We start from the raw sequence: 23,518 nt of genomic DNA, 5'->3' as shown, positions 1-23,518 counted from the left end.
ATGTATTTTGTCATTTTATTGTTTTGTATCCAGGTGAACATCTGGGCATTTTGTTTGTGTGCAGACAGCCAATGGTTCTACATTCCTTTGTGTGCTTACATCCAATAGTGTTACATTTCAGGGGTCAAGACACTTAATAGTATTGCCCGCTTGTGTACATACCAGCACTTAGGCCCCTTCCACACTAGCGTTGCATTTCACGTCAGGGTGCAATGCGTAAAAAACTGAAGTTTTTTGCCGCGTTTTTGTTCCATTTTTCCTTGGAGTCATTAGCGTTTTTGCGTTTTTCACGCGTGTGTTGTTCGCGTTTTTTTCTTTGCATTTTCGGTGCGTTTTTCACACGCGTTTTTTAAGTCAATGGGAGACTCGAGCATTTTTCAAAGGGACCATGGTTCGGGAATAAAATGTTTTATTTAATTGAAAAAGAATGTCTTCTGATAAGTTAGCAGATGTATGCAAACATCTACAATCTATTCTTCACTGTTCTGTGCGTATATTATCTCCCGACAAGTTAGCAGATGTGAAGAACAGTGAAGAATAGAATAAAAACAGTGAACACAGTGATCACAGGATCATTTAAGTGAAAAACGCAGTAAAGAACACAGTGAAGAATAGAATAAAAACAGTGAACAAAGGATATATGTGTGAAGAAGACATTGCAGATGTATGGAAACATCTACAATGTGTTCTTCACACATATATATTGTTCTTCACATGCTATTTTGTTCGCACCGTTCCGCGCGTATCTCCCGACAAGTAAGCAGATGTGCCGAACATCTGTAATCTATTCTGCACTGTGTTCTGCACTGTGTTCTTCACTTAAATGATCCTGTGTTCACTGTTGTTATTCTATTCTTCACTGTTCTTCACTGTGTTTTTTTAATTAAATGCTCAATCTCGAGCAGGGGAATTATTCATGTCACCTAGCAACCCATCCATTTAAAACGCATTGCACTCGCATTGCACTTGCATTGCTTGCGAGTGCAATGCATTTTTGATGCGTCTCCATAGACTTGAATGGGGCGGGAAAAACGCGCATGAAACGCAAAAAAGTAGAGCATGCTGCGATTTTGACGGGTGTCAAAACAAACGCACGCGCGTGAAAAACAACGCAAATGAGGAAAGGCCCATTGGAAACAATGGGACAGAGTGCAATGCAAGTTCTGCGCGTCAAAAGCACGCGCAGAACTTGTGCGTGAAAAACGCAAGTGCGGAAGGAGCCTTAGTCTTTGTGTTTTCTATTTTTCCTTGTTTGAATAGAAACTCCACTCAAACTTTTAATCAGTAGTGAAACTAAGAAAAGAATCACTAGGCAGGTTATGTGACATGTACGCGGAGTCTGAAAATGGAGAAGAGTGTGCAACATGGCGTCCAAGACCAATGCGATCTCCTTTACACAAACCAACTTATAGCTCAATGGAATAGGAGACATCTGATACATGCACAGATATTTCTCCTATTTCTCAAAGAAATGTATCTTTACATGGTATTGAAACCAGAGGGGGACCAAAAAACAATCAAACAACTGTGGTAAAAAAAAAAAACGCAACCGCAGAGCAGGCGGAAAACACAGCCACAAACAGCAACAAAAAACCAAGAAAGAAAATAATTAATGCATTCATTGTAGACACTTTTTTTTATAAGAAGGATTTTTCTGTGGTCAGCCATACTGCTTGTATACTACACAAACAAAATTGTTATCCAAAGGAGTTAATTTCATACCATCTACTAATATGAAATGATATCAGACTGTTAAAGATGTCAATAAATTTGTGAGACTGTTAAAAATTAAAAAAAAACACACACAGACTTGTTTCAATTCCAACGTTTTATTCAACATAAAAGGTATTTCAACATTTTCAGGAATCACCTAACTCGAGGATCAGGTCACTACGATGCAGCTACTTGATTTACCGAATATCCCCTCACAACAGGATGACACCAATATTGATCTGTCTGACATAATTCCTATGCCTTATCCAAGTTTTGATCCCATAAACTCTAGAGTTTCCGTCATGGATAAATTCCAAATGCTTGTTGAAAAAACTTTTAGCTTTATTGCTAGTTTCTTCTACTTTCATTTCCAAGAAAAATATTTCCAGTATAGAAGAAAATGCAATTAAGGATTTAAAGAACAATCGATATATAACTATATGACAATCATACTGGACACTGACTTATATCTACGTGAATGCAAAATACTTTTAGATGATAAAATGGTATACTCTCCTTTGAGATCGGATCCCACACCCGATGTTTCTGAAAGACTTTCTAGGTTATGTCACGGGCTCACCAGTGCCCCTCCCTGCGCCCCATCACCCCGACTCACCTGTCCGTGTTCCTGTTTCTACTTCGGCATGTGCCGGCTCCCGAAAATTTAAAAGGCCAGGGCACCATTGATTGGCACTGGCCATTCCCAACATCCTTCATAAGCCAGCCTCTCCCTGCACACTCAGCCAGATCTTTGTGCCGTATAGCCATTGAGAAAGCTTGTTCCTGAGTTCCTGATGCTCTGTGTTTACTCAGCGATTTCCTCTTGTGACCCCGGTTGTGTTATTGACTAGAAGTCTGTACTACGCCTCCACCGTGGACAAAGTCGTGCAGCAATTCCAACCTGATTGCGACAGGCTCTGGTGAAAATGGGGGGCCACTTAGACTCCATTCCCAAATGTCGGCTTACACCATCGCCTGCGGTGGTCCAGTGGGTCCACTACCCCTGGTGCCTGACAGGTTATTGGAAGATGGTGTCACTCTGGGCATTCTAAACATGAACGCAAAGGAGTCATTCATTCCCAAATTTCCGTACATATCCATTTCTATGCTTTACCTAAGTATGACAAGAATAAATAAAGAATTATTATAATATAAATAAAGAATTATTATTAATGTCTTTCCTCCACCTTTGCGTCCCATAATTTCAGGCACAGGATCTCTCCTGGAATTCACTTCCCCATGGCTTGACACTATCTTACAGCCCTTTGTAACAAGGACACCTGCTATCATAAAGAAGATTCTTTCGAAATGCTAAAAATGATGGACACATTTGTCAGCATTTCATTGGGTTACCTGTGATGTGGCATCTTTATATGCCTGCATTCCACACAGTCTGGCAATTCAAGCCACACATTATCATCTTGAAAAATACAGTTTATTTCCCAGGTTACAAATTTCTTTTATTTTAGAGGTGATGTAAGATGTTACTAATAACTATTTTACCTTTGATAATGATTTTTTTTCCACAGACAGGGTTCTCACCATTCCTAGCTAGCTTATTCATGGCATGGTTTAAAGAAAAATGTATTTTTTCTATCCATAACTGATAGATATTTTTATCTAGGGCTTAAACCGCCCTTATCAGTTGTAAAGGTGACTTTCAAATTAACCCTTTTATGGCTGCCCGGTACCGGGATGAGAGCACAAAACCCAAGACACAGATCAGTCTCTTAGTGAATGTAGAATCTCTACATCCAAGCGCATATATAAAACACAAAATCATCATGAAAAAGGGGAGTGACAAGGAGATAGAATACTGCAATGCTATTGACCATAACAAATTTTACCAGGACATTCTCCGAAAAGGTTAACTACTCCTTCTCCGAGGCCTTGTTTATACTAATTTCCCTGAGAAGAAGACCAAAATATATAACAAAAGTGAAGGACAGACTGGCCTCTCATTAAATGTCAAAGGGAATTAGCTGGCAGGTGAGTGATTCACCGAATTCCCCGAGCAGCTCGTACTATACAATGATTTGGAACCACATCACATCGAGATATGGGGATATTTCCCTGACACAGGCGAGCAAACAGGTTAAATAAAAATGAAGTTTGAATCATGACCTTAGCTGGACAGCTTGCTTGACCCCCGGCATGACCCCCGGCTAATACTTGGGCCTTCTGTTCTGCGCATCCGCAGACAAAAGGTTTCGCTGGCCAGGGTGCGCAGCTACGAGGAGCTGTGCGCCAAAGACATCTGGTAGGACGGTCAAAGAGGCTACTGGGGCATGTAGTAGCCGCGCCATGTAGCCTCCGGCTACTCCACGCCCCAGTAGCCTCTTTATAAAATTGACATATTAGGGAATTAAAAGTTAGTAAAAGATTGTGGGGATGTGAGGATTAGCCTTTAAAAGAGCTCTCCTCACGTCCTATAGATGCACCTACCACCCGATCTACCTTTATAGGTAGATCCGTGGTGGTAGGTTCCCTTTAAATCAAAGAAATGACTTAATGTACATATTTTAACTTTATTTTTAGCTTTCTCGGATATATTTACATATACATTAGTCAGTCATACCCGTCATATTGGTCCCTCCTCTTTGCCTGTTACGCGATTAATGACCTTAGTGCCTATCACTTTAGTTTTATACTTAGTGCCTTGGCTATGGACTCCTTGTAAGTTCGAAATGTGTGAGTCCATTTACTATTATGGTATCTTTTTTACTATTTAGGGCTTTTTACTATTTAGGTCTTAGGCGATCTTAACAAAATTACGGAGAAGAACCGCTACCCATTGCCGCTGATCACAGAACTCTTTGACCACCTAAGTGGAGCCAAGGTCTTCACCAAATTAGAACTACCTGGGATAGGGAAGCACGTCAACGACAATTTCAGAGACTTGCTATATACCTGTGTTGTAGTCTACCTGGTCGATATCCTGGTGTTCTCTACGGACCTCGAATCCCACCAGGTTCATGTATGAAAAGTTCTAGAGGGCCAATCGCCTATATGCCAAGTTCTAGAAGTGTCAATTCCACCAAAAGAGTCTTCCTTTCCTCAGGTATATCATCTATGACAAAGGACGGATCTCACAAAATTGTCTGCGATATTTCAGTCCATTGGGACTTTGTGGCATCCAGAGATTCATGGGATTCGCCAATTACTACAGGCAGTTCATACTGCATTTTTCCTCCCTCATGTCTCCCATTGTGGCGCTAACCAAGAAAAATGCCAATCCTAAGCTCTGGCCTCTGTCGGCTGAAGAGGCTTTCTCCGAGCTGAAGTCTGCCTTTGCCTCTGCTCCTGTACTCACTTGGCCTGATACAGAGAACACGTTCCTGTTAGAGGTTGACTCCTCCTCATTAGGAGATGGAGGCTTTCTCACCCAGAAAGGGCCCAAAGGCCAAACTCTAACTTGCGGCTTCTTCTCGAAAACCTTCTCCGCTGCAGAATCGAACTACTATGTAGGCTTCTGGCCATAAAGCTTGACTTGGAAGAGTGGCGTTACCTTCTGGAAGGAGCTCATCATCCGGTCTATATCTATACTAATCACAAGAATCTCTTATATCTCCAGGCCGTCAGCATCTCAATCCACGACAGACTCGTCAGTCCCTCTTCTTCTCTCGCTTTAACTCTCCAGCAGAGAAGAATGTCAAAGCCGATGCCCTCTCTCGTGTTTCCGATGTAATTGGGGATGAACCAGCTCCACGACTTATCATTCCTCCTGAACAGCTTGTTGTTGCCACACAAATCCCTCCTGGCGAGACCTATGTCCTACCTGCTCTTTGGCAGAGGATACTAACTTGGGGACATTGCTCTCATGTGGCTGGGCACCCTGGGGTGCAGAGATCGGTCGCTCTCATCTCTTGTTTCTATAAGTGGCCAGGTCTGGTCAAGAATGTGCAAGATATTGTGAGTTCCTTTATTCCTGTGCCCGAAATAAGTTGTCACGTTTAAGCCAGCAGGTCTGCTTTTGCCACTGCCTATACCCAACTGCTCGTAGACTCACATAGCCATGGACTTTGTTACAGATCTTCCGCCATCTTCCGGTAATACCGTCATCTGGGTGGTCATAGACCGTTTCTCTAAAATATCCCACTTTGTTCCTCTGCCTGGTCTGCCGTCAGCTCCTCGTCTGGCCAGCTTGTTCTTTCTCCACATCTTCCGGGTTCATGGACTTCCTCAGCACACTGTCTCGGACCGAGGGGTCCAGTTTGTTTCCAGGATCTGGCGTTCCTTGTGCAACCAATCTCAACTAAAGCTGGACTTCTCTTCTGCATATCATCCGCTGTCAAACGGGCAAGTGGAGAGAGTCAATTAGACCCTTGGCTGCTATCTACGGCAATTTGTTTCTTCTTGACAGGACGACTGGTCCACCCTGTTACTTTGGCCGTAACTCTGCTATAATTCCCTGGACTCTGTATCTGCTGTGCCACTCCCTTCTTTTTTGTCTTGAGGACATCCATGCTCACCTCTTCCTCTTTGGGAGGATCTTGGGAGCCCAAAGACAACATTTTGGACCACAGTGTTTTTCAAAATTTCCTTCTGGCCAAGAAGAGGGGGAGGCCCAAGGGAAGCCGGGGGTCGGGGTACCCACGTCCCAAGTTTTGGGTCGCAGGTGCAACTGTGTCCCCTGTGAAGCAGCATCCCAGCATGGCAGCCACTCTTACCTAACAGCTCTCCAGCGATGGCTCCTGTGGGACGCATGTGTCCCCACCCTAGGGTTCTTTGAAATTTAAAGGGCCAGTGCGCTGCTAATATATTGCCTACCTCTTCCTCTGACACCTGCCAGATCTTTGTGCCTTGATGCCTAAGCGAAAGTTTTTTTTGAGACTCTTGAATTTATCTTTTGTGACCTCTGCTTCCAGTCCTGACCTCGATTCCCAGCCGCCTGTCTTGACCTTCTGCTGCATTCCCGACTCCGATCCTGTGCTGTCTGTCCTGACCTACTGCCTGACTACAACTCTGATTCTGCTGTTTTTGTTCCTTGCCTTGGCCACTACAGTGAGCAAAGTTGCACCTTTAGAGCACCTGTCGGTATCCTGCCACAGCAAGTCAAACTCGCTTTGTGGTGGGATCTGGTGAATACCGGTTGGCACTTAGACTCTGCTCCCAGGTATCTGCTTACGTCATCGCTTGTGGTGGGTACACCACCACCGATGCTGACATGCGCCCTCAGTTCCTTGTACATTTCTCCCCTACAATTTCACTGATCACAAGTGGTGATGCTACTGCATTCTAATACAAGAGGAGGTAGGCTGCACCCCGATCATTAAAAACACTTGATTTAGAGTTGTGCCATATTATTCACAAAGTAAGAAGGTGAGCAAGTATTACTACTATTTTTTTAAAAAAAATTCCTTTCACTTTCAAAACGATACTATGAGCACTATTTCCCTTCCATCTCTCGCCACACCATTGAGCTGTGTAAAGTGTCATTGTTTGCAGGATCGGATGACTTTTTTACGGATTGATCACTTTTTATTCAAATTTACATTGGAGGCAAAAAGCTACGAATAATAGAGTAATTACTGCCCTTTGTTTTCTATCACTGAGCCAACTGCCAACCCAAATACAAGGATTTTACCCTGGTCCCAACAGTCTCATTTTATGTTCCAGCCTTTAATGCGATATGGTTTCAAATGCTGTGGAAAAGTATTGACACACAACATCCACACTTTATACATCAAGAAAACAGTACAGAAATAATAGGTGTATATTGGTAAATTACTTAATATCTAGTCCCCCACACATATTTAAAAGATTTGTACTTTTTCTCTTCCCCACCCAAAGAAGGAGATTAGAAGGTGGGATTATCTGATCACATGCATACTCTTCTTACTTCCTAAAAACAGTTTCTTTCATTTAGAACTAAAAACAACCTCTCACACATAAAAAATATAAAACCTGTGTTTTCCCCTTATATGTATAAAACATTCATAATGGAAATGGCTTCTTCCCTGCGTGAGTTCTCTGATGTTTAGATAGATGTGGTTTCTCGTTAAAACATTTTCCACATTCTGCACAAGAAAATGGCCTCTCCCCTGTGTGAATTCTCTGATGTCTAACAAGATCTGATTTCTGAATAAAACATTTCCCACATTCAGTACAGGAATATGGCCTCTCTCCTGTGTGACTTCTCTTATGCATAAAAAGATTAGATTTATGAGTAAAACATTTCCCACATTCAGAACATGGAAATGGCCTTTCTCCTGTGTGAGTTCTCCGATGTATAAAAAGACTTGATCTATGAGTAAAACATTTCCCACATTCAGAACATTCGAATGGCTTCTCTCCTGTGTGAATTCTCTGATGTTTAACAAGAATTGATTTTTTTAAAAAACATTTCCCACATTCAGTACATGCAAATGGCTTTTCCTCTGTGTGAGTTTTCTGATGTTTTAATAGATATAATTTCTCAGTAAAACATTTTTTACATTCAGGGCAAGAAAATGGCTTCTCCCCTGTGTGCATTCTCTGATGTTTAACAAGATCTGATTTCTGAGTAAAACATTTCCCACATTCAGTACAGGAATATGGCTTCTCCCCTGTGTGAGTTCTCTGATGCATAAAAAGATGTGATTTACTGGAAAAACATTTCCCACATTCAGAACATTTGAATGGCTTCTCTTCTGTGTGAATTATCTGATGTCTAACAAGATTTGATTTCTTAACAAAATATTTCCCACAATCATCACATGAAAATGGCTTCTGTTGATTAAGACTTGATTTCTGGGTAGCATGCTTCCCAAATTCTAGACATGGAAAACCTTTTTCTATCGTACTCCCACATTTAGAATGTGACCCTGTTGTCTCCAGTTCTTGCTCAATTCTTCTTTTGCCAATATGTGATCCATTCTCTGCTACTTCATGGCAGGAAGATGGAGAAGGAGGTGGATGGAAGCCAATCATCTGCTCTTCACCTAAAAAATAAAAGTTTATCAGCCGACAGTCGGTAATTTGTAGGAATAAATGTGGTTTGGCACATGTGAGAATCCATCTTCCTCCATGTGTCTACAAGACAATTGGACACCGAGCATCGGACTGAATCAATGTCACCAACATCTTGGTGGAGAAATAGGTCAGGTCCTTCCCCAGTACTACACATTGGGTCAAATTTACTAAACGCTCTGCGTCCGCACTTTCATCTCACACAACAGAGATAGGGGTGGCTGTCGGACAACCGGACGGATTCGTAAAAAATGCGGAATTTAAAAAAACGAAAAGTGTCGCAAGATCAAGCACTTACATGCACCGGGAAGAAGCAGGTGAACTCCGGCGGACCTCGGCGCAGCAGCAACACCTACTGGATATCGGGCACACGACCTTAGTGAATCCCGGCAGAACCCGAATCCTTGTCAGAGAACGTGCCACGGGATCGCGACTGAACCGGGTAAGTAAATGTGCCCCAATCTGTTTAAATCCAAAGTTTTCAGCCATGTTTTTATATGGAACAAATGCTGTTGTATAATATCATCGGGTTGTCCGACGGCCCGCCCCCTATTTCTGTTGCGTACAAGCTGGCGCCGCTGCGCCAAATTCCGATCCTGTGTGCCAAAATCCCGGGGCAATTCGGCGCAAAACGGAAATTGACGGGAAACCCGACTAAAATGCGCTCCGCGGACCCCTGATAAATGAGCCCCATCGTCTATATGTGATGATGAGATGATGGAGGAGGTGACCTCACACCTGCTCTGTCCTCTATAATCAGGAAGGTCTCCTCTTACCTGGTGATGTGAGGGGCTGGTGGTCCTCCATCATGATGTCCTTGTACTGGTCCTTGTGTCCTTCTATATACTCCCACTCCTCCATGGAGAAATAGACAGTGACGTCCTGACACCTTATAGGAACCTGACACCCACAATGACACAGTCATCACCCAGACCCCTCCCTTGTGTTATTGTACAATGTCCCAGCATTCCCGGCAGCGCTCACCTCTCCGCTCAGCAGCTCAGTGATCCTGGAGGTAAGTTCTAGGATCTTCTGCTCATGTATCAGTGAATGAGGTGGAGGCTCGGTGATGGGGCTCTGGGTCCATCCTCCTGACACACGGGGGGTCACACACTCACCAGACGACTTCTTCACTACTGTGTAATCCTGTGTATGGGGAGACACTGATCACTACATAGATCCTAAGAATCCTTCACCTCTCCAGTCATTTCCCGCTGTTATTCCTAGAGATAAGAGCCGTGTCCTGGGAGACTCTCACCTCTCCGGTTATCAAGGAGATCATCTCCAGGGTGAGCTCCAGGATCCTGGCCGCCATCTGCTCTCTGTCCTTCTCCCGGATCCCTGGTGGATCATTGATGGAAAGGATCATCTTTAGGAGAAACCTCTGGGAGTCCTGGATCTATAGAACCTGAGGAAACATGAGAAGAACTAAGAGCAAACTCTATATGAAGCAATTGTGTCCATGACATGTGTGATGTGACAGATGTGGAGATGGTGAATGGACACTTACAGTGAGACGTCTCTGAGGTGATATTACATAGAGGAGTCTTATAGGGGGATGGTCAGTATACTGTATAATGTGTGGAGGAAATTCTGTTCTGTGTAAGATGAAAATCTTCTCATAGAGGCCGAAAATTCACAGAATATTCATATAATAGTAGGATAGATGCTATTTCCTTGTTATCTGAAGGACCTTTGATGACGTCATGATCATGTGACTTGTGTGGGAGGGACAATTACAGAGTTTACACAGGAAGCCTGGAGATCCCTGGGAAGAGGCTGCAGATGAGACAAAGGATAGAGACAGGGTTACATGGATGTAATGTGAGGTGCAGATAGGGCTGGATTAAGGTTGGTGGGGGCCCCCATTGAATGTAGATAGGGAACAGCAATCATGATATACCCCCTCCCCCCAGCTATCACTATATACATCCTCCACAGTAATCACTATATACAGCCCCCAGCAATCACTGTATACCGCCCCCAGCAATCACTATATACAGCCCCCAGTAATAAATATATACATCCCCCAGCAATCACTGTATACAGCTCCCCCAGCAATCACTGTATACAGCTCCCCCAGCAATCACTGCATACAGCTCCCCCCAGCAATCACTGTATACAGCTCCCCCCAGCAATCACTGTATACAGCTCCCCCAGCAATCACTGTATACAGCTCCCCCCAGCAATCACTGTATACAGCTCCCCCCAGCAATCACTGTATACAGCTCCCCCAGCAATCACTATTTACAACTCCCACAGTAATCACTATATAGATCCCACAGTAATCACTATATACAGCCCCCAAGATTACCTATTTACAGTCCCACAGCATTAACTATATACATCACCCTATAATAACTATATAACTATATACAGATTCCCTATAATAACTACATACACCCCTATAATAACTTTATACAGTCCCCCTATAATAACTATATACACCCCCTATAATAACTATACAGTCCCCCTATAACTATATACACCCCCTATAATAACTATATACAGTCTCCCTATAATAACTACAGTATATACAGTATATACTCGAGTATAAGCTGACCCAAGACCCCTAATTTTACCACCAAAAACTGGGGAAAACTATTCGAGTATAAGCCGAGGGGGGGAAATGCAGTGGTCACAACCCCCCACCCACTCCCAGTATATAGCCAGCAAGCCCCCAGTAGTATATAGCCAGCCAGCTGCCAGTAGTATATAGCCAGCCTGCCCCATGTAGTATACAGACAGACAGCCCCATGTAGTATACAGCCAGCCACCCCCTAGTAGTATACAGCCTGCCCAGCCCCTGTAGTATACAGCCTGCCCACCCCCTAGTAGTATACAGCCAGCCAGCCCCCATGTAGTATACAGCCAGCCTCCAGTAGTATGCAGCCAACCAGCCCCTAGTAGTATACTGCCAGCCAGCCCCTATTAGTATACAGCCAGCCTGCCCCCATGTAGTATACAGACAGACAGCCCCATGTAGTATACAGCCAGCCACCCCCTAGTAGTATACAGCCAGCCCCCATGTAGTATACAGCCTGCCAGCCCCCATGTAGTATACAGCCCCTAGTAGTATACTGCCAGCCAGCCCCTATTAGTATACAGCCAGTCACTCCCCTGTAGTATACAGCCAGCCCCCAGTAGTATACAGCCAGTCAGCCCCCATGTAGTATACAGCCAGCCTCCAGTAGTATGCAGCCAACCAGCCCCTAGTAGTATACAGCCAGCCCCCAGTAGTATACAGCCTGCTCCCAGTAGTATACAGCACTGCCCCCATGTAGTATACAGCACTGCCCCCAGTAGTATACAGCCAGCCCCCAGTAGTATACAGCCAGCCCCCATGTAGTATACAGCCAGCCCCCATGTAGTATACAGCCAGCCCCCAGTAGTATGCAGCCAACCAGCCCCTAGTAGTATACAGCCAGCCCCCAGTAGTATACAGCCAGCCCCCAGTAGTATGCAGCCAACCAGCCCCTAGTAGTATACAGCCAGCCCCCAGTAGTATACAGCCTGCTCCCAGTAGTATACAGCCAGCCTGCCCCCATGTAGTATACAGCCAGCATGCCCCCATGTAGTACACAGCCAGCCTGCCCCATGTAGTACACAGCCAGCATGCCCCCATGTAGTACACAGCCAGCATGCCCCATGTAGTATACAGCCAGCCCTCATGTAGTATACAGCCTGCCCTCATGTAGTATACAGCCTGCCCCAGCACTTAAAAAAAATTAAACTTACATACTCACCCTCCGATGCTCGGCGTGGCTCCCCGATGTCGGCTCGGCTTTTTTCTTCCGCGCAGCTCCTCTTCTTTCTTCAGTCTTCTTTAACTGCCGACATGGACGCGGCCTCTTTTTCTTCCGGCAGGCACATACTATGACGCGGCTGCTGCTGACATTATAGTATGCGCCGGCTGCCCAGAAGATAATATGGCCGTGTCCATATCGGCAGTCCCACAGCATTAACTATATACATCACCCTATAATAAATATATACAGCCCCCTATAATAACTATATAACTATATACAGATTCCCTATAATAACTACATACACCCCTATAATAACTTTATACAGTCCCCCTATAATAACTATATACACCCCCTATAATAACTATACAGTCCCCCTATAATAACTATATACAGTCTCCCTATAATAACTACAGTATATACAGTATATACTCGAGTATAAGCTGACCCAAGACCCCTAATTTTACCACCAAAAACTGGGGAAAACTATTCGAGTATAAGCCGAGGGGGGGAAATGCAGTGGTCACAACCCCCCACCCACTCCCAGTACATAGCCAGCAAGCCCCCAGTAGTATATAGCCAGCCAGCTGCCAGTAGTATATAGCCAGCCTGCCCCCATGTAGTATACAGACAGACAGCCCCATGTAGTATACAGCCAGCCACCCCCTAGTAGTATACAGCCTGCCCAGCCCCTGTAGTATACAGCCTGCCCACCCCCTAGTAGTATACAGCCAGCCAGCCCCCATGTAGTATACAGCCTGCCAGCCCCCATGTAGTATACAGCCTGCCAGCCCCCATGTAGTATACAGCCCCTAGTAGTATACTGCCAGCCAGCCCCTATTAGTATACAGCCAGCCTGCCCCCATGTAGTATACAGACAGACAGCCCCATGTAGTATACAGCCAGCCACCCCCTAGTAGTATACATCCAGCCCCCATGTAGTATACAGACTGCCAGCCCCCATGTAGTATACAGTCCCTAGTAGTATACTGCCAGCCAGCCCCTATTAGTATACAGCCAGTCAGTCCCCTGTAGTATACAGCCAGCCCCCAGTAGTATACAGCCAGTCAGCCCCCATGTAGTATACAGCCAGCCCCCAGTAGTATGCAGCCAACCAGCCCCTAGTAGTATACAGCCAGCCCCCAGTAGTATACAGCCTGCTCCCAGTAGTATACAGCCAGCCTGCCCCCATGTAGTATACAGCCAGCATGCCCCCATGTAGTACACAGCCAGCCTGCCCCATGTAGTACACAGCCAGCATGCCCCCATGTAGTACACAGCCAGCATGCCCCCACGTAGTATACAGCCAGCCTGCCCCATGTAGTATACAGCCAGCCCTCATGTAGTATACAGCCTGCCCCAGCACTTAAAAAAAATTAAACTTATATACTCACCCTCCGATGCTCGGCGTGGCTCCCCGATGTCGGCTCGGCTGGTCACCCCTGAGGAAGTCATCCCGAGGTGACGATACGCGTGGGGTTCTCTCCCTCCCCGGCGTCCCGTCCAGACACTTGACTCAGCCTCACTGGTTCTCTGAGGATCACACCAAGGGTATTGTATGAATAGGGTAGTCTATTAGCACTTGTTCAGGATCATGATTTTTTTGTACTTTTGCCCTCCCTCATACCTTTGAATGTTATGTATTTATGGTCTTGGGCGGTGTCAGCCGGGTAGTACTGGGTCATATTACTGACCCAGGAGAGTTTGACACACGGTTCTCGTGTGTGTTTTTAAATGTTTCTATATTCTTTGTGTCTTGTACTTTGTTTGTTGACTTAATAAAGCAAATTTTTCATTACCCTATCCAATATACGCATCCACCTTTTTTCTTTTTGGTTATTTACATGTTGTGCTGGGATGCGTGGATACCCTTCTATACGATTTATTCATATTGGCAGTGCCTGTCCATTGCTTTAGTATAGTCCTATATGCAGACTCCTATCATTGCTATATACACTCCCCCCACCCCATATATATAAAATCCCCTATAGTAACTATATACAGTCGTAGATAAAATAATAAAATTGTACTCCAACGTCCCCCCGATGCGTGCTGTTCTCCTCTTCCCCTGGTAGTGTGAAGAGGTCGACATGGCTCGAGTAGAGTGAGCCTTTAGACTAGGAGGAACCTCTTTCCCTTGGTCCGTATAACAAGTGGCAATAGCTGTTCTTAGCCATCTCGCTACGGATGTCTTGGAAGCTTTCTTCCCCTGGACTGAACAAACTGTATCGGTGGTCACACAAGATATGGCTGCACGTTTTTAATGTGAACAATAAAATGCTACGATTTTAGAAGATTTTTGCGAGTGCTGGAATACTTCCTTACTTTTCAACAAACAGATTATGGTCTATGGACCAAGAGTCTGTGGCCTGTAAATAAGCTATAACAGAACGCCTTACATCCAGTGAATGCCAACAGGATTCCCTGCTTGAAGAGGGGTTCTCGCTAAAGAATGGAAGAGTGCTCTCCTGGTCCTTGTGGAACTTGGATACCACTTTGGGGGTGAAGAAAATGAAGAGTAGAGCCCTCTGGAGAGAGGACCAAGAACCTGAGAAATTTTTGAGATGAGGGGGGAATTGGGACATGATAGTAAGCATCGCAAAGATCTATGGTGCACATACAGAAATTTGTGTGAATAAGTTGAGTAGCGGATCTTGCCGACTCCATGTGAAACTTCCTGTAGGTGATGTAATTGTTTATAAGTTTCAGATTTCTGATCAGTCAATTTGAGCTATTGGGCTTCTTAACCCCAAACAGTGTAGAATAGAAACCCTTCTTCTCTTGTTCGTGAGGTACTGGAATTACCACTCCCGAGCGGATGAGAGATCAGACCGCCTGCCAGATAAGACAATGGGGCTCATTTACTAAGGGTCCAAACATCACACTTTCGTTGGGTTTCCCGAATATTTCCGATTTGCGCCGAATTGCCCCGGGATTTTGGCGCATGCAATCGGAATGTGTTGTATCGGCGCTGGCTTTTACACAACAGAAATCGGGGGGGGGGGCGTGGGCGTCTGACACCCTGTCAGATTCGAAAAGACCGTGGAATTTAAAAAAGAATTTGTGTAGCAAGATCAGCACTTACATTCACCGGGACAAAGGTGGTGAACTCAGACAGACCTCGGCTTAGCAGTGACACCTGCTGGATATCGGGCGCACGGACCTTAGTGAATCCCGGCACACCCGAATCAGCATCTAACAACGCGCCGCGGGATTGCGACTGGCCCGGGTAAGTAAATGAGCCTCAATGAGTGGACAGAGAAGCAGAAGATAAAAGGAGGTACAAATCTTGAGGGATAGAGGCAGATTGAATTCTATCCTGTATGCTATTTGGATAATGTTCAGGACCCAAGGATTTGATGTTATACTTGACCACTGGGGTGCAAATCCTAGGAGTCGCTCCCACCCCCCCCCAACCCCCGCCCTGGCCTCACTGCTTCTTGCTTCCGGTACTGTCAGGTGGGTTAGCATAGAGGAAGCCTATTCTTCTTCCTTTAAGGTAGCTCCAGCGATCCAGTTTACCTTTTTCCAAGAAAGTCTGCTTTGTCTGCTAGAAAGTCAGTGGCAGTTTTAGTAAGGGAACACTTTCTAGAGCAGTCCTGGGAGTGCCCTCCTGGATGTGAGAATCTAGTTTTCTCAACAGGAAAAAAAAGTGTTCTTACTACAGATATTGCGGACAGATTAGACTTGAGGCTGAGCATGGAAGTTTCTCAGGCTTTTTTCAGTAGAGCGTCGTATTTCCGATCCATAGGATCTTTAATCTGTGCCGAGTCCTCAAAAGGAAGGTGTCAATCCTTACAGACCTCCTGATCAAAGACTATGTTTTTCTGAAATTTTTAGAGATTACAATCTTTCTTTCGGGACCCTTCATTCCTCTGTGATTAGTCCCTTCAAGGTGTCATTGACTGGGAATACTCGTTGATTCTTGGCTCTAAGTTTGCCAAACAGCTCATCTTCACGAGACATAGTGGGATCCTCGTCTTGAATATTCAGGGTCTCACGCATAGCTTTCAAGAGATTGACTAACTCATCGATATGAAACAGGTGGCAGGCTTCTGATTTCTGACCCCAATCCTGAAGTTGATTGTGATCCTCTGCTATGGAACATTAAGGAGTCTCTGAATCACAGTCCTCTTCGTCAGAGCAGGAATTTATAACTAGTCTGGGTTTTTAATGGGCGGTATCTTTCTGCATGGCCATGGCGACAGATGAGACCACGTTTTCCTCAATAAAGGTCTTCTCCTCTTGCATAAAGTTTTCTATACATGGTTTGCATATAGGCTTCTTATACGAATGGAATGAAGGAACATGTTGCATTTCCTAGCTCTTTTCTGGTCTGTCAGACTTGCTAGAGTTCTCTGATCTTTCCGATCTATCTTCTTTACCTTTCCTCTTAGACCCCTGATCTTTCTCCTAAGAGAGGGGGGGGGGGGGGGGGTAAATAAGATACTAACTTGGAGTTCTAATAAACAGGTAAGAAAAAAAGGAGAACATGAAGCACCACTTACATGAACAGGTGGGTGGAGTAGGCCCAATTCTGTCTCATCAGCCATAATGTGTCTGGGACGGCAAGGAACGTACTAGTGAGCACACCATAGACCTCAGATCAACAAGACTACCATCTATAGAGGTTAAATACCTATTCGGGGAGCCCATCCCCCATGCAGGTGGCCGCCATTAGCATTCCGCTTCGCTCCGTGTGTGCTCAAGGGTTGCCGGGAATTGGAGTCCGGCGGGTGTCGTGCGTCCTCATGTAGGCCGCATTGTCACTGGAGAGGACGGTCCCCAGATCAAAAGAAGACGCAGGGAGGTACAAGACAACTGAGCACCCAATCTGAAGGGGAATTACGACCACGGAAGGCCGGTATAACCTTAGGTAAGTTGTGACGCCCTCCCCCTCCCCTACTTAGAAGGAGAGAGACTTTCTCTTAACCTGACCTATCCCGTGGATAGGGCCTAACTTTTGTTCATGGGAAAACCCCTCTAATATCCAGCCCCCACATATATTTAAAATCTTTCTACTTTTCTCCCCCTCCCAAAACAGCAGTTTCTTTCATTTAGAGCTAAAAACAACCTCTCACACATTAAAAATATAAAAACTGTTTTCCCCTTATATGTATAAAACATTAATCATGGAAATGGCTTCTACCCTGTGATTGAGTTCTATGATGTTTAACAAGATCTGATCTCTCAATAAAACATTTCCCACATTCAGGACATGGAAATGGCTTCTCCCCAGTGTGAATTCTCTGATCATTGTCCAGCCTGATGTTTTAGTAAATCCTTTTACAAAGAAAGTATATAATAATAGCTTCTCTTTGTAAACCAAAAGCTGTGATTTCTAAGTAAAACTCTCCTCACATTCAGGACATGAGTATTAATCAATTTAATGTTTCACAGGTTTCAATTATTTGGTAAAACATTCCCCATATTACATACATCAAAATGTGTAAATTCCATAATGTAAAATAAAATTGTACATTTCCCACACTCAGCACATGAAAATAATATTTTTTCCTATGTGAATTCTCTGGTGTTTAATAAGATAGGATTTCTGAAAAAAACATTTCCCACATTCAGTACAAGAAAACGGCCTCTCCCCCGTGTGAGTTCTCTGATGTTTAACAAGTTCGATTTTCCGGATAAAACCTTTATTACAATCAGGACATGAAAATGGCCTCTCCCCTGTGTGAATTTTCTGGTGTTTAACAAGATCTGATTTATCAATAAAACATTTCTCACATTCAGGACATGGAAATGGCCTCTCCCCTGTGTGAATTTTCTGATGTTTAACGAGATCTGATTTCTCAATAAAACATTTCCCACATTCAGGACATGAAAATGGCCTATCCCCGGTGTGAGTTCTCTGATGTCTAGAGAGATGTGATTTCTTGTTAAAACATTTCCCACATTCTGCACAAGAAAATGGCCTCTCCCCTGTGTGAATTCTATGGTGTTTAACAAGATCTGATTTTTGAATAAAACATTTCTCACATTCTGGACATGAAAATGGCTTCTCCCCTGTGTGACTTCTCTTATGTATAAAAAGATTAGATTTATTCGTAAAACATTTCCCACATTCAGAACATGGAAATGGCCTCTCTCCTGTGTGAATTCTCTGATGTATAAGAAGACTTGATTTATGAGTAAAACATTTCCCACATTCAGAACATGGAAATGGCTTCTCTCCTGTGTGAATTCTCTGATGTTTAACAAGATGTGATTTTTGAAAAAAACATTTCCGACATTCATTACATGCAAATGGCTTCTCCCCTGTGTGAGTTTTCTGATGTTTTAATAGATGTAATTTCTCGGTAAAACATTTTTTACATTCAGGGCAAGAAAATGGCTTCTCCCCTGTGTGAACTCTTTGATGTTTAACAAGATCTGATTTCTGAATAAAACGTTTCCCACATTCAGTACAGGAAAATGGCTTCTCTCCTGTGTGACTTCTCTGATGCATAAATAGATGTGATTTGAGAGTGAAACATTTCCCACATTCAGTACATGAAAATGGCCTCTCTCCTGTGTGAGTTCTCTGATGCATAAAAAGATGCGATTTACTAGAAAAACATTTCCCACATTCAGAACATGAGAATGGCTTCTCTCCTGTGTGAATTCTCTTATGTCTAACAAGATTTGATTTCTTAACAAAATATTTCCCACATTCATTACATGAAAATTGCTTATCCCCTTTGTGAATTCTCTGGTGTTGAATAAGACTTGATTTCTGGGTAGCATTCTTCCCAAATTCTATACTTTGAAAAAGGTCTTTATCTGTCTTATTCCTTTCATGAAGCGAAACATGTTTCCCACATTTAGAATGTGACCCTGTTGTCTCCAGTTCTTGCTCAATTCTTCTTTTGCCAATATGTGATCCATTCTCTGCTACTTCATGGCAGGAAGATGGAGAAGGAGGTGGATGGAAGCCAATCATCTGCTCTTCACCTAAAAAATAAAAGTTGATCAGCCGACAATCCTTTGCAGGAAGAAATGTGGTTTGGCACATGTGAGAATCCATCTTCCTCCATGTGTCTACAAGACAATGTGACACCGAGCATCGGACTAAATCAATGTCATTAACGTGTTGGTGGAGAAATAGGTCAGGTCCTTCCCCAGTACTACACATGTCTAGGTGACCTCACACCTGCTCTGTCCTCTATAATCAGGAAGGTCTCCTCTTACCTGGTGATGTGAGGGGCTGGTGGTCCTCCATCATGATGTCCTTGTACTGGTCCTTGTGTCCTTCTATATACTCCCACTCCTCCATGGAGAAACAGACAGGAATCTCAGCTCCATCTACCTGATGATCCAGTGGGACATTGTCTTCTGGTTCCTCTTTGATATCTTGGGAATCTCCAGGACTGGGACATCTCTCTGGTTCCTGTGTAATATCTCGGGAATCTCCAGGACGGGGACATCTCTCTGGTGGATTTCTCTGACCGGATCCATCTATAGGAAATATACACAGTGACTGATAAATTGTCTATATGTGATGAGATGATGGAGGAGTCTAGGCTGTCCTCTATAATCAGGAAGGTCTCCTCTTACCTGGTGACGTGAGGGGCTGGTGGTCCTCCATCATGATGTCCTTGTACTGGTCCTTGTGTCCTTCTATATACTCCCACTCCTCCATGGAGAAACAGACAGGAATCTCAGCTCCATCTACCTTATGATCCAGTGGGACATTGTCTTCTGGTTCCTCTTTAATATCTGGGGAATCTTCAGGACTGGGACATCTCTCTGGTTCCTCTTTGATATCTCGGGAATCTCCAGGACTGGGACATCTCTCTGGTTCCTGTGTAATATCTCGGGAATCTTCAGGACTGGGACATCTATCTGGTGGATTTCTCTGACTGGATCCATCTATAGGAAATATACACAGTGACTGATACATTGTCTATATGTGATGATGAGATGATGGAGGAGTTTAGGTGACCTCACACCTGCTCTGTCCTCTATAATCAGGAAGGTCTCCTCTTACCTGGTGATGTGAGGGGCTGGTGGTCCTCCATCATGATGTCCTTGTACTGGTCCTTGTGTCCTTCTATATACTCCCACTCCTCCATGGAGAAATAGACAGTGACGTCCTGACACCTTATAGGAACCTGACACCCACAATGACACAGTCATCACCCAGACCCCTCCCTTGTGTTATTGTACAATGTCCCAGCATTCCCGGCAGCGCTCACCTCTCCGCTCAGCAGCTCAGTGATCCTGGAGGTAAGTTCTAGGATCTTCTGCTCATGTATCAGTGAATGAGGTGGAGGCTCGGTGATGGGGCTCTGGGTCCATCCTCCTGACACACGGGGGGTCACACACTCACCAGACGACTTCTTCACTACTGTGTAATCCTGTGTATGGGGAGACACTGATCACTACATAGATCCTAAGAATCCTTCACCTCTCCAGTCATTTCCCGCTGTTATTCCTAGAGATAAGAGCCGTGTCCTGGGAGACTCTCACCTCTCCGGTTATCAAGGAGATCATCTCCAGGGTGAGCTCCAGGATCCTGGCCGCCATCTGCTCTCTGTCCTTCTCCCGGATCCCTGGTGGATTATTCATCTTTTGTATACAACTTTATTTATGAGAGTCCAGTACAAGGAACCTGAGAGAGAATGAGAAGGATTCAGATGTTTGGTCTGGAGAGGTTCTGGCTTTGTCTTGTTTCCATTCCTATGTTCTTCACTAGAAACTGAAAAATAAACAAAGGTGACATCTCATGTAATAAGCCTCTGACTTGGATATCACTGGGGTCCTCACACATCATTAATAGCTATGGGTATCTCTGGGTGGCCTCTCTCCCGTGGACCCTGCCCTCCATTGGGTTAAGCATAGAAGCAGCCTATGGGTCACAGATACCTCCTCGCCCCCAGTCTGACCGAAATGTCTTGTATAGATCTAGGAGGTTCGACTCCAGAGACTTTATCCTGAATGTCTCTCACACTTTCCACAAAATCAGCTACTGGCTGGAGATTTCCAGGGAATCCCTCTCCCTCACACACCGGACATCACAGATTCTGGCGCAGAGTTTTCCTCGTTTCTTATACTGAAACTTCAAGTCTAAGCCCATTACCCTGGGTGGTTGTATGAGTGGAGATGGTGAATGGACACTTACAATGAGACGTCTCTGAGGTGATTATTATATAGAGGAGTCTTCTAGGGGGCTGTTCAGTATAATGTATAATGTGTGGAGGAAGATCTTCTCACAGAGGCCGAGAATTCACAGGTTATTCAGACCCTTCATATAATATCAAAGTAGCATGTGTTATTACTGCACTTTTTTCTCCCTATTAAACCCCTAGTGACCACCCATATGGTTTTTACATCAGCCACTAGGGGAATATGGCTAGGCTTTCACATGTCAGCCAGGCCCCTGCTCTAACAGTCCGGATCAGAATGCCATCTGATCCGGACCGTTAAGCTGTTAGATCCCGTGGTCACAGCATTGACCACCGGATCTAACAGGTTAACAGTCCGGATCAGATGGCATTCCAAACTGGACTGTTAGATTGACCTGGTCAGGGAGGGACTCCCTTCCTCGAAATACTGGCACCCGCGATGCTATCATGGGGTGCTGTCTTCTTTGATGGACAAATGGGGACCTAATGAAGGTCCCAGGTATGTCCTTAGCATTCCCTGCTGAATTCAGGACCAAGTAGTCTGTCTGTCAGCCTATGGAAGTTACTAATGCACTGTAATACTTGGTTAGTATTAGTACTAGTGATCACATGACCACTAGTTCATAGGCTAGCAATGTAAAAATAATTAATAAAAATTCCTCATCCTCATCCCAAAATACACTGTTCATAAAATTATAAATATGGTTATTCCCAGGGGTAAACCTCATAACAGCAAAATGCGCCCAAATGTCCGAATCGCCACTTTTTTTTGCAATTTTGCAACATCTAAAAATTTTAATAAAAAGTGATCAAAAAGTTGCACAGTCCCCAAAGTGGTAGCAATGAAAACGTAATCACGTCCCTCAAAAAACTGACACCTTACACAGCTCTGTACGCTGAAGCGTGAAAAAGTCATTAGCGGCAGAAGACGGCAAAACAAATCTTTTTTTTTTTTTTTTTAAATCAAAACATAATAAAACCTATATAAATTTGGAATCTCTGTGATCGTACTGAACCAGAGAAAAGGCGTGTCATTAGCAAATTTTACTGCATCTGGAATTTTCTCTCACTTCCCAGGACACGGCTTGGAATATAAAATACCGTGACTAGGAAGTGCTATGTGTTACACAGAAAACCATCCCTTATTCAGCTTGAGTTTTTGAAGGTGGGAACTAAATAAAATTGAAATGTAAAAAGTCCATTGGTGGAAAGGGGTTAAAATTCCCCCTATACCCCTTGATAATTGTTTACAACATGGAGTCGTTCTCTGGGGGGGGGTTTCTGATATCTCATAGGTTCTCCAAACATGACGTGACACCTGAAAGCTAAAATCAGAAATTTTAGGGTTAAAAGAACGTAATAATGAGGAAATTAATAAATTCCAAATAAAACTTTCATTTTGTTTGAATTTCTGTAAAACACTTAAAGGGTTAACAGCTTCCTACCTGCTGTTTTGAATAGTGTGAGGGGTGATATGTGGGGGGTTTCTATTAACAGAACTTCCAAAACCCCTATAGAAACGAAACGGTCCCTAAAATAATCGATTCTAACATTTTCTTGAAAATGTGAGAGAATGCTGCTCGATTTGTGATCTTTCTAGCGTCGTCATAAAACAAATGGACACTTCTAAAATTAGGCAAACACAAAGCTGAGAGATGGTAAATGTTAGTAACTAAATTGGGTAGGAAGACAATCAGTTTTCAAAATTCAAAATATTCTGTTTTTCAATTAAATTTTTTTTTCCAAATTCACCCTTATTTTACAAAACGGGGCATAAGAAGCTAAAAGCAGAGCGAATCCTGTGGGGGTGCTCACCAGTATGTCAGTGCTTGGTTTACAGTCCTTCATCCTGGTGGTGGATGTCCTTTAAAGGATATTACGTGACACTTGGAAGTTTAGAAGGGGTTAATATCACAGAGGAAGAGCCGCAGAAGGATCTGACTGAGGAGTAAAAGACCTATTTCTCTACAGACGCCATCTTGTCAT

General features: G+C 44.0%; 1 protein-coding gene across 1 annotated transcript in view; it reads right to left on the bottom strand.

The window, feature by feature from the left end:
- LOC140116903 (uncharacterized) overlaps positions 1-23,518 on the bottom strand; it is a 49,428-nt gene that overhangs the window by 16,773 nt on the left and 9,137 nt on the right. Inside the window, exons 2-6 of the mRNA XM_072133332.1 lie at positions 20,395-21,018; positions 19,962-20,276; positions 19,596-19,862; positions 18,210-19,358; positions 7,654-8,291 (exon numbers count right to left, since the gene is read on the bottom strand). Of these exons, the coding sequence (XP_071989433.1) occupies positions 7,654-8,291; positions 18,210-19,358; positions 19,596-19,862; positions 19,962-20,276; positions 20,395-20,479 (2,454 nt within the window). The 5' untranslated portion in view covers positions 20,480-21,018. The remainder of the gene's footprint in view (positions 1-7,653; positions 8,292-18,209; positions 19,359-19,595; positions 19,863-19,961; positions 20,277-20,394; positions 21,019-23,518) is intronic.

The sequence above is a fragment of the Engystomops pustulosus genome, chromosome 2 (assembly GCF_040894005.1).
Source record: "Engystomops pustulosus chromosome 2, aEngPut4.maternal, whole genome shotgun sequence".
NCBI classification, from domain to species: domain Eukaryota; kingdom Metazoa; phylum Chordata; class Amphibia; order Anura; family Leptodactylidae; genus Engystomops; species Engystomops pustulosus.
This window is presented reverse-complemented; position numbering and strand designations above follow the sequence as displayed.